Source organism: Chenopodium album, chromosome 12 (genome assembly GCF_948465745.1).
Source record: "Chenopodium album chromosome 12, dcCheAlbu1.1, whole genome shotgun sequence".
Classification (NCBI taxonomy): domain Eukaryota; kingdom Viridiplantae; phylum Streptophyta; class Magnoliopsida; order Caryophyllales; family Amaranthaceae; genus Chenopodium; species Chenopodium album.
Genome location: NC_137845.1, coordinates 1,458,729 through 1,470,364, shown reverse-complemented (window position 1 = coordinate 1,470,364; position 11,636 = coordinate 1,458,729). Strand labels below are relative to the sequence as shown.

At 37.0% G+C, this 11,636-nt stretch overlaps 2 protein-coding genes across 2 annotated transcripts; both read left to right on the top strand.

Moving 5' to 3' along the window:
• The first annotated feature begins 189 nt into the window (after window positions 1-189).
• On the top strand, window positions 190-3,244 carry LOC145569973 (serine/threonine-protein kinase STY17-like). Its single transcript, XM_081628948.1, has 3 exons — window positions 190-1,028; window positions 1,774-2,072; window positions 2,851-3,244. Exons 1-3 carry the CDS (start codon window positions 996-998, stop codon window positions 2,888-2,890), a joined length of 372 nt encoding a protein of 123 aa, XP_081485074.1. The 5' UTR covers window positions 190-995; the 3' UTR covers window positions 2,891-3,244.
• A 1,874-nt stretch (window positions 3,245-5,118) lies between these two features.
• Window positions 5,119-11,614, top strand: LOC145569970 (ubiquitin-activating enzyme E1 1-like). The gene is made up of 7 exons (XM_081628940.1): window positions 5,119-5,481; window positions 5,768-6,117; window positions 7,442-7,659; window positions 7,941-8,735; window positions 8,837-9,705; window positions 9,780-10,212; window positions 10,603-11,614. Exons 2-7 carry the CDS (start codon window positions 5,781-5,783, stop codon window positions 11,197-11,199), a joined length of 3,249 nt encoding a protein of 1,082 aa, XP_081485066.1. The 5' UTR covers window positions 5,119-5,481; window positions 5,768-5,780; the 3' UTR covers window positions 11,200-11,614.
• Window positions 11,615-11,636: the final 22 nt, after the last annotated feature.

The following is an 11,636-nucleotide window of genomic DNA, read 5'->3' as shown; positions in this document are numbered from 1 at the left end:
ATTCTTATTGTTATTGTTTTTTATATTTTGGTGGTTCGTATTTTTGCTAATGGATTTTTTGTGGTTGATTTTTTTATTTGAGACAACCAACCAGGGGCCATAAGGTTCTGAAATTTCTTGGTGAGTGCTTTCTGATAAGTTTGACAATGGGTTAGACAAAGAGTTGGATAAAGAAATTGAGGCCATGTGAATAGATCGGTTGTTTGTGGTAAGAGAAGAAGTAGGACCGTTTGGATCAGTTGGGTTAGGCCGGCTTGGGTCACTTTGGTTTGGCCTAGTGCTTCTTTTCCTTTGTTTTTGAAGTTGCATTTTTCTTTGACATGCCCAATTATTCCACAGAGAAAACATAAGGAATGAATATTTTCATATTCAATTTGTTGCCAACCATTACTTACCCAGACTGAGGTGACAAGGGGGGTAGTTAGGTCGATATCGATACAGAAGGCATAACGAGCCCGAGTGAGATGGTCATTAGCATAATAGACTCGGAGTGGATTGCCTGCCATTTTGGCAATTTCAAATAGAGCAATTTTATCATAGTACTCGACTGGCAGCTCAGGGAAACGAATCCAAACTGTCATTCTATTGAAAGGGTTCATCGAAGGAAGGAAGTTTAGCTTCCATTTGGTTAACATGAGATAGTGATCGAGGACAAACCAAGGCCCTCCAAGCAGGGCCTGTTCATAGTCATCCATAATAGAGAGACGAAAGAGGTATACATCCTTCCTTAGATCTATGACCTCGAGGGTACCTCTAGGTTTCCACATAGCTCTTACTCTTTGTGTTATGAAAGATGGTTTGACCGAAATGCCTAGACATTTCCCCATGAGAGTAAGTTTCCATGGGTGACGAAGTTTGTCTAAGGTTTCTTTGGCGAAGGAGACAACATTGGAGAGGTTAGGAGGGGATTCAATATCCTCTTCCCACTGAAGAGAAGACACAGTGGGCAACGTGTGCTGATTATATTTACTGATTTGTTGAAGCCTTTGGTAATTATGCATTCGATAATCTATATACCTCAATCCATGGTAATAAACGAAAAACTGAGTGTGTTTTTTTATCAAATATTTTGGTTATTCCTCCTTCAGTAATTATGCATTCGGATAAATAATCTGGCCACTCAGCCACCGGGCAGTGAATGAGATAATAAGTGTTTTTTTTTGCTTTCCTAGTAAAGATTATACCCTATAAGATCAACTATGAGCTTCCGTTAACCAAACTTTTTCTAAAGTTCTTTGAAATTTCTTGTTCATTTACTGTATATCTAATTAAGGCTCTCAAGTCTCAACATATTGAGTCATTGTAAGTAGCATCTGTCTTTTTTTTGTTAAAGGATGGCTTTATGTCTTTTCAAATATCATTACTTTTATGAGCATGCAGAACATGTCTTTATAATTGTTCTGCATTATAGTGCTTTTAATGCTTGTTAACCTTTATCTGCCTTGGTAAAACACAATTTTCCTAGTGTAATTATGCAGTAGCACCACATTTTTCTATTTTGATGGTTATTGTCCTTATTGTTGAGAAAGAGCTTATTCCCCTTTTCTAGGAAAATTATGATAAACTACTTAGGTTGGTTGTTTTTTTTAAAAGCGAGAAGGGGGGGGGGGGGGTACAATGACTAATTGACTACTGAATCTATTTTCCACCAGTTTTGCTGTTCTTTTCTAGTTTGGTTTGGTTGATTATTATTCCAGTTGAACAAAATTTTTATGCTTATTTGGGCATCACTTGACTTACTCTGATTTTGTTGTTCATGTGTTTTTTGTTAAGATCATTGCAGCTGATCCTGAAAGCGTTAGTGAGACATGGATGAGTAACGTATACAGTTTTGGAATGATAATTTGGGAAATGGTGACTGGTGAGGCTGCCTACTCTGCATACTCACCTGTCCAGGCAGCTGTTGGAATTGCTGCTTGTGGCCTTAGACCTGAAATTCCTAAAGAATGCCCTCAAGTCTTGAAATCTCTCATGATGAAGTGCTGGAACAATTCCCCTTCAAAGCGACCTCAATTTTCTGAAATACTCTCTATACTACTGCGGCCTAACAACATTAGTACCATAAACAACAGGTGAAAGTACAATCTACCATGATAATTTAGTTTCTATATCTATTTTGCAAAATTTCATGTAAAAATGTGCCTGTTTGCGTAGTTACATCCCCTCATGGATGTAATGCAAGTTTGTATTCCTCAATGGTGAATGAAAATTATAGTTTTGTTCTGGCCACTCCTCTTTATAACAGTCTGCTGTCAGTGTAAAATGGACATAGTTTTCTTGTGGATAGCATCATCATCGCTCGTGTTACACATATAATTTGGACTTGATGCTGAGATATCACATCATTTCTTCGTTTGTGCCCGTCGTTTTTTAAGGCTGCTGATTCTGTTTTTCTCATATAAGATATACTCCGTATAAGAGTATAGAAAGAGGGAAAAAAAAAAAAAAAAAAAAAAAAAGGAATTGTGTACCTTGATGACCCTGCATGTTGGATGATCAATGTGACATTTGGCTTTGATTTCCTTTTATGCTTGTTTTGTGGCAAACTCAAGGGTCCCCAAAGAGTTTAATTGTTTAATTAAAGTATTCTTTCATTAATTCTTTGGCTGATAGGGCCTTTTCGCCTTTTCGACCACCCCACTCTCTCTTGAGGTAAACCAGGAAAGGTGGGTTGGTGAAGTTCCCTTGTCTTTGCACCATTTTTGAATCCCACTATCACGACATGTTTGTTTGGACCTAGGGCAGAATGTTTATTATTACCATATCTTGTTCAGTAGACCTTATAGTTTTCTACTTTTATGAGTTCAGCAAATATATACTGCAAAATGAAATTTACTGGTCTTTTTCCAGGCTTGTTATTTTACAGGCTGCATTTGGCTGTTTAACTTAACCTACTGTGTTGCTGTATGCCTGATTGCCTGTATGTACCTCCTTGAAGTTCTTGAGCAGTTGAGCTTTCCCTTGTACTACCACTCTACTGATTAGCTAGAGTTGGCGCGCATGACTGCAACCTTGCGTTACAGGCTTTAATGCAGATGACCACCCTCTTTCGCATACTAATTTCAGCATTGATGATAACTGTAGCTTAAATAGTTAGTCTTAGAATTCCTATTAATTTTAACTGCTGATTTCAGACAAATAGTGGCACAAACCCAAAAAACGGTTTATGTCATGTGATACAGTGATAGTAGTCATTGTATTGACCTTTTCTATTTACCAAGAGAAATAAAAAATATATCATCGAAGTTGGGGGAACACATGGAAGATTGTAGTTCAACGATGGATGTGTCAATTATGTCTGCGATTAATTTGCTGCTTAATCCACATTGTCACGTTCTAGTTTGTATAAAACTTTCCGTTATTATGGTTTTATAATAGACACTAAAAAGTTGCTAAACACTCCCATGTGAGTTTACCAACAAACATGTTTCATTTCACGTTTATGTACTCCGATCCTCTCGTCTATTAATTAACTATGGAAATTTAACAACCTTTTTCCTAGTCCATTTAAATTGCATAATGCTCTTATCAACTTATTTAACCCAGCTCGACCCATTTTGTCAATCCAGTGTGGTGGCCTATCGTATAAGCCATGATAGGAAGTATTATTTGAAGCCTTGATGGATCATCACGATTCATAAGAGTATAAGACGTTTTCATGGATGATGCTATAAATCTATTAACTATTACTAAAACAGAAGTAACAGAAATTGCTGAAGTCACCATTGCCCACGTGTCTCTTTTTCAATAAAAAATTTCCCGCCTAAATGCAATGATGATGTCATCTTTTTTTTTTTTTTGAGCTATCATATTTAACATTTTTGAAATTTATATATATTACAGAGTATTTTTTTTATAATTATCTATTGAATGGTTGAACAAATGAAAAGCTTTCAACTCATGATGAAACAAACTCACACAATACTAGAAACACCAAGCATATAGGAAAATACAAAGTTAATATTACTATGTGATCGGCAAAACAACTCAACATGTAAACGCTAATAATGGATGAAGTTTAATTTAGGGATAATATTACGAAGTAGATGAAGTTAAGTCTAGTCTAGTCTATCAAGTAAAGAGTAACATTGGATAATTATCCAGGTAACTAGGTTAGAACCCGTGCGATGCACGATTTATATATAACCTATTTTTAATTTGTACACTTTAAAAATATATCGCTATTATGCATGAATATAAACAAGAATTACATATATTTTGTAATTTTAAATTTTTTTATTTTAATCCAGATTATGATATAGTATCCGTTCAACGATTTCTAATTTATAGTTTAATGTAGGAAGTCATTTATTAGTGTGCTATTTAAATTGTTTCAATTTCATACGATAAATGGATAGGTTTTAGTTGTAATATATTCAATAGCTTATATAGAACTTCCAAAGTCTTATAATGTTTTTAAATTTCAAAAGACGATATGCTCAAAAACTTATATAAATGTACTGTACAATAATTTATCGCACAAACAAAAATTTGACTTTTTATATAACAGTACGTAACATTTACTCGTTACTTTTAATTATTCCCTCCGTGTTTTTTTTTAAGTGACCCACTTTTCTTAAATGGCCTTTTTTTTTAAGTGACACACTTCCTCTTTTAGAAATTCCTTACATTTTAATAATATATCTTCACCCCACTATCTCTTACTTTATCATTTTTCACTCCTTTTATGGTCCCCACTTCCTCTCACATTCTTTTACTTTATCATTTCTCACTCCTCCAACCTACCCCACTAACATCTGATTTTATTAAAGTCAATAAAATCTCCTAAAACTACGTGTCAATCAAAGTGTGTCACTTAAAAAAACACGGAGGGAGTACTTCAAAATTGTATGTTGACAAATACTAGTCAAATACGGAGTATCAAAAGTTAAGGAACACAAGAAAGTACATAGAGTACATTACCGTAATTAGGAAGCTATTATTTATTTCAATAATTTCGATATGAAATACGGAGAGTCGGAGACCTAGAAAAATATCTATATTGGGCCTTGTACAAAATGAAACCCAGCCCAGTAGGCCAGTACCACAAATACCCGAAATAGAAATCAAAGGAAAAGAAAGATGATAGAAAACGACGTCGGTCTGTGGAAAAGCTGACTTTATCCAGGAACTACTGTCGTCTCGCATCTTCGTACTAAACACGCTCATTTTCTCTCTCCTGCAACACCAACATCATCATCACCAAAACCTAAAATGGAGTGAGCCCCTCAGAAAATGGGGTTTCATTTTCATTTGTCTGTTTTTTTCACTCTTAAACCCTAATTTTGTTAATTGTCTATTTTACCCTTTTCCATTACACTCACTCTTTCTTTCTCCCTCACTCTTCTTCTCTATCTAACTTCTTCTTCAGTACTCCAGCTACCAATATAAACTGAATAAACAAAAATCCGTTCTTCATTTTCTCTCTCTAACCTTCGATTCGATTCCATTCTTCCTTCGTCGGCATTCTCAGAGATTTAGGTATGTTGTTCTTCGCTTTTTCTTTGATTTTCGTATAATTTCATCTTTTAATTGCTTGTTTACATTGATTTCGAATCGAATCGAATCGAATCTGAACTGTTGATATATCTTCAGAAATGAGGTTTTTCTGGTGTAAATTAGGGTTAGGGTTTCTAATTTTGGCACCGATCGTTGGAAATTGTTATAGTAGAGCTAAATCGTCGTCATATCTGACGTTGTTACTATTTGAATTAATATTGTTTTTGTTGACTTTTCCGATGGTTCGTGGACGGCGATTTTTGACCAGTTGTTTGCTCTATATGCTTCCAAGGAAGAGAGCTGCTGGTGAAGGTGAGGTAGTTGACGATACAACAACTTCTTCTTCGTCTTTTAAAAAGTCTCGCATCGAAGGATCCGCCTCGGCTTCGAATTCCGTCAATTCGACATCGAATAACTCGAATTCTGGTAGTAGGTTTACAGTTGAGAACAACGATACCGAAGTTACGATCACCATGGCTATAGGCGATGGTAATCCGCAGGAAATTGATGAGGATCTGCATAGTAGGCAGCTGGCTGTGTATGGGCGTGAGACTATGAGGCGCCTTTTTGCCTCCAATGTTCTTGTCTCGGGGATGCAAGGCCTCGGAGCTGAAATCGGTACAATTATTTGTGCTATGTTTTCGTTGTTATGATGTTTATGTTAGTTTGATTGTGGTTATGTTGCTAATAGTTTGATTTTGCGGTGTTTGAAATTATGTTAGCTCTTGATCATTGATTCGTCTTTTATAATGACAATATGGAGCTATATTGAATAAATGCTATTGTTGAGCTAGACAGGTTAGGAAGTAAATAAAATGATCACCCCCGAGAGCTGCATATTTCTGAATTTTAAAGTATTCTGGTAATAGTATTGAAAATTGAAATGAGTATCTGTTGATGTTTTTCTGTAGTTATGTAATTTAAAATTAGTAGTCTTAGATTCACAATGTTTGTCTTCCGTGTATGTTTTGTAGTGAGGTCCTATATTTATCTCTTTGGCATCGGTAATTAACCAGCTCTGGTTCTGCGTTGTTTCCTCTGTGTCACAATTTGTTGTCTTCCATTTGTGAAAATACCTGATAATATCGCATGATTTCGATTATTGATGTAACTAGATTGTAAGTTGAAGGTTTGTGGATTTGTAATATTTATCCTAGACAAGGGAGCAGCTTAGTACTTCTTTCATGAATCTTATAACTTCTTCCTCCCATACCTGTTCTGGTTCTCATTCTTGACATGGTCTACGGATTTAGCATTGTGGTGTTAGTTTCAAATGTTACCTTTAAGGTGTTTAATGGAGTTTTACTGTTCTGCTAATCTCAAATAGAATACATACGAGTTGGTCTTCTTACTAATGCTTGAGATCAAGGTTATTAAAATCGGGATTCTACTTTGAATCGGAAGGGGCTCTCAGAATCGAATCGTAGAATCGTAAGATTCTACGGACATGCATAATCAAGACGTCATATCCAAATTTAATTGAAAATTTTTAAATTTTAAGTTTAAAGCCTAATTATTAATAGAAAATAGTTGTTTATCCACTAAACAACCAATAATTGACAATATATACTTATAAATAACGTTGTAGGCATGTTTAAACTTATAATGTTTTCGCTAGTTAAGAGAAATATGTAGAATCAGGTAGAATCGTAAATCGAATCGTATGACATACATAAATCGTAAAATCGTAAGATTCTAAGATTTAAATCGGGATTTTAATAACAATGCTTGAGATTGACTAGCTGCCATTTGGTAGCTAAAGTACTCTATAATGATGTGAATGTCAACATATCACTATATATGATATTACCCATGAACTGAGGATCTAGGATCATATAGTCTTCTTGTATCTTGTGTTTGTAATCCTCCAATTTTGGCTTGAGACTTTCTTGCTCTTGACAATAAACACTTTTTTCCCCCCCTTTTAAAAAAAAATTTACAGCAAAGAATCTTATCCTTGCTGGTGTCAAGTCTGTCACCCTGCATGATGAAGGAGCAGTGGAGCTATGGGATTTGTCGGGCAATTTTCTTTTCTCTGAAGATGATGTTGGGAAAAACAGAGCGCTTGCTAGTGTGCAAAAGTTGCAAGAACTGAATAATGCAGTGCTTGTTACAACTTTGACAACTAAACTGACAAAGGAACAGCTTTCTGACTTCCAGGTACTGCCACACCTATGTCGTCCATATATGTATTGAACTACTGTTGGAAAAAAAAATAGAATATAAATATTTCTTTGTATGACTTGATGAATTGTGGAAAAAATCGGGAATGTTGATTTCTATAGTTCTATCAGATATATTTACTAGATGAAAGTCCCTTGTCTGTGGATGATGTTTGTTGGTTGATATTGTGTTTGACATTTTTAGAATATCAAGCGGCTATATATGGTTTATGTTCTTGCTATATTATAATGACCTTGGTCTATTTTTCTTTTCTTTAGGCTGTTGTATTTACTGATATCAGTTTGGACAAAGCTATCGAGTTCAATGATTACTGCCACAGTCATCAACCGTCTATTGCTTTCATTAAAGCTGAAGTTAGGGGCCTTTTTGGCAATGTGTTTTGCGACTTTGGACCTGAGTTTACTGTTGTTGATGTGGATGGTGAGGAACCACACACTGGTATAATTGCTTCAATCAGCAATGACAACCCTGCTCTTGTATCATGTGTGGATGATGAAAGACTGGAGTTTCAGGATGGTGATCTTGTTGTGTTCTCTGAAATTCACGGGATGCCAGAACTAAATGATGGAAAGCCAAGAAAGATTAAAAATGCAAGGCCCTATTCATTCACTCTTGAGGAGGACACCACAAATTACGGTGTATACCAGAAGGGGGGGATTGTGACACAAGTCAAACAGCCAAAGCTTCTGCATTTTAAGCCTTTGAGAGAGGCACTAAATGATCCGGGTGACTTTCTTTTGAGTGATTTTTCAAAGTTTGACCGCCCGCCTCTGCTACATTTGGCATTTCAAGCTTTAGACAAACTTGTGTGTGAGCTAGGACGATTTCCTAGTCCTGGTTCTGAAGATGATGCACAGAAGTTAATATCTTTAGCTAGTAAAATTAATGAGGGCTTAGGTGATGGCAGGCTGGAAGACATCAACCCTAAACTTCTACGCCACTTTGCTTTTGGTGCTAGGGCTGTACTGAATCCTATGGCTGCTATGTTTGGTGGTATTGTTGGACAGGAAGTCATGAAGGCTTGCTCTGGAAAGTTCCATCCTCTTTTTCAGGTTATTACTGGTCCTGATCTGTTTTTGCTAAATATGTATCTTCAATTTGTTGGAACTTCATATATTTTATTTATATATATGTTTTTTTTTTTCCTTTGTAGTTCTTCTACTTTGATTCAGTTGAGTCACTTCCTACTGAGCCCTTGGATCTCTCTGATTTTGCTCCAAGAAATTGCCGCTATGATGGTCAAATTTCTGTTTTTGGATGGAAACTCCAGAAGAAGCTAGAAGATGCTAAAACATTCATTGTTGGATCTGGTGCTCTTGGGTGCGAATTCTTGAAGAATTTGGCTTTGATGGGTGTTTCTTGTGGTAGCCAAGGGAAGCTTACAGTTACTGATGATGATGTTATTGAGAAAAGTAATCTCAGTAGGCAATTTTTGTTCCGTGATTGGAACATTGGGCAGGCTAAGTCCACTGTTGCTGCTGCTGCTGCCTTAGCAATAAATCCACAGTTCCATGTTGAAGCCTTGCAGAATCGTGTTGGTTCTGAAACTGAAAATGTGTTTGATGACACTTTTTGGGAAAATCTAAGTGTTGTAGTCAATGCACTGGACAATGTGAATGCTAGACTGTACGTAGATCAGAGATGCTTGTATTTCCAGAAGCCTCTCCTTGAATCAGGAACTTTGGGTGCCAAATGCAACACACAAATGGTCATTCCTCATCTTACTGAAAATTATGGCGCTTCACGAGATCCTCCCGAGAAGCAAGCACCTATGTGCACAGTGCATTCTTTTCCACACAACATTGACCATTGTCTGACCTGGGCTCGCTCTGAATTTGAGGGACTACTTGAGAAAACTCCCGCTGAAGTGAATGCATATCTTTCAAATCCTAGTGAATACACTTCATCTATGAGGAATGCTGGTGATGCTCAGGCTAGGGACACTTTGGAACGTGTTCTTGAATGCCTTGAAAAGGAGAGATGCAAGACATTTGAGGACTGTGTTGCTTGGGCTAGGCTTAAGTATGTATCACTTGCTAATTAAATGATGTGTGTATAGTTTATGCACCACTCTAACTCTTGGTTTTCATAAACAGGTTTGAAGACTACTATACCAACCGTGTGAAGCAGCTGACGTATACATTCCCTGAAGATGCTGCAACCAGTACAGGAGCTCCATTTTGGTCAGCCCCGAAGAGATTTCCTCGTCCCTTGCAATTTTCATCTTCCGATCCTTCACATCTGCATTTTATTATGTCTGCTTCTATATTACGAGCTGAAACATTTGGGATCCCCATCCCTGATTGGGCAAAACATCCTAAGAAATTGGCTGAGGCTGTTGATAAAGTCAAGGTCCCCGACTTTCAGCCAAAAAAAGATGCCAAGATTGTTACAGATGAGAAGGTTACTAGCCTTTCCTCTTCTTCTATAGATGATGGAGCAGTCATAGATGAACTTATCAGTAAGTTGGAGCACATTCGCAGCAATTTATTGCCGGATTTCAGGATGAAGCCAATCCAATTTGAGAAGGTAAATTTTCATTTCATTTTTGATGATCGCGTAACTGGTGACTGTTGAATTGAATGTTGGTGTTAAGGATTAAGGTATGATGAAAGAGACTATTTTCTGTGCTACCCATGTCATTGTATATATAATCCTACATAAAATTTCAGTTGTGGTACCCGAAGTATAAAATTAATTAACCATAAGGAAGAAGATGTGATTGCAGTGGGGTGGGTGTTTTGCATTTGATCTTATCCGTCTGTTTTCATCTCTACTTTTTGCATTTCTGGTCTGGCAATCCCGCCCCGTTTTACTGGATAAAGAGAAACTAGAATTTTGTTAGCTTTTTCCATTATCCTTGACTGGGACTTAACTCACTTTCTGAGTCACTCTTTATTTTTCCCAACACTGATGCAGGATGATGACACAAACTATCATATGGACCTCATAGCTGCTCTTGCCAATATGAGGGCAAGGAACTACAGCATTCCTGAAGTCGACAAATTGAAGGCCAAGTTTATTGCCGGAAGGATCATTCCTGCTATTGCAACCTCAACCACTATGGCCACTGGTTTGGTGTGCCTGGAGCTTTACAAGGCTTTGGATGGAGGGCATAAGCTGGAGGACTACCGAAATACATTCGCTAATCTGGCATTGCCTCTGTTTTCCATGGCTGAACCAGTCCCTCCAAAGGTTTTTAAGCATCGCGACATGAGCTGGACTGTTTGGGACCGATGGGTATTGAAGGGCAACCCTACCCTCAGTGAACTTATACAGTGGCTTAAGGACAAGGGTCTGAATGCTTACAGTATCTCTTGTGGAAGTTGCTTGCTTTTCAATAGTATGTTCCCTCGCCACAGAGAAAGGATGGACAAGAAGGTTGTGGACCTTGCCACAGAAGTGGCGAAGATAGAAATTCCTCCTTATCGCCGCCACTTGGATGTCGTTGTGGCTTGTGAGGACGACGATGATAACGATATTGACATCCCACTGGTCTCTGTATACTTCAGATGAGCTTTGCTATGATTATGCTAATGACATCCCCATCATCTTTATACATTCTCAAGGCCATAATATTTGCGTTGTATCTCTTAGCCTGTATGAGGTTATGCAACACATGTTCTTGATTCGGAGTGGACATTTTCTTCTGTAGCGTTTATGTACTGGATATCTGTTCATGCACATCCTCATGTTATATAGAGCCTAACTTCAGTTACATGAAATATGAGCTTCTTTCTGTATCGGCATTGAGTATGCAGTATGCATAATATTTAGGCAAAGTCATAATTTGAAGGTCACACAATACTTCATTGTAAGACTCAGGTAATTTTTACTTAATTTAGAGGTAACTTTTTTATTCCTTTGTGTGGGGGGCAATTTTAATGTCCTACAAATAAATGGACTGAGATGGTCTCATTCAAGACTATTATTTGGAATGTTTTTCTTTGCAG

Bases quoted from the DNA above. Each gene is read 5' to 3' on its own strand.
- LOC145569970 (XM_081628940.1), top strand. From the start codon at position 5,781: ATGCTTCCAAGGAAGAGAGCTGCTGGTGAAGGTGAGGTAGTTGACGAT. The intron at 6,118-7,441 runs GTACAATTATTT...AAAAATTTACAG, and splicing joins AGGCCTCGGAGCTGAAATCG to CAAAGAATCTTATCCTTGCT. The intron at 9,706-9,779 runs GTATGTATCACT...TTTCATAAACAG, and splicing joins GTTGCTTGGGCTAGGCTTAA to GTTTGAAGACTACTATACCA.
- LOC145569973 (XM_081628948.1), top strand. From the start codon at position 996: ATGCATTCGATAATCTATATACCTCAATCCATG. The intron at 1,029-1,773 runs GTAATAAACGAA...TTTTTTGTTAAG, and splicing joins TCTATATACCTCAATCCATG to ATCATTGCAGCTGATCCTGA. The intron at 2,073-2,850 runs GTGAAAGTACAA...GTCTTTTTCCAG, and splicing joins ATTAGTACCATAAACAACAG to GCTTGTTATTTTACAGGCTG.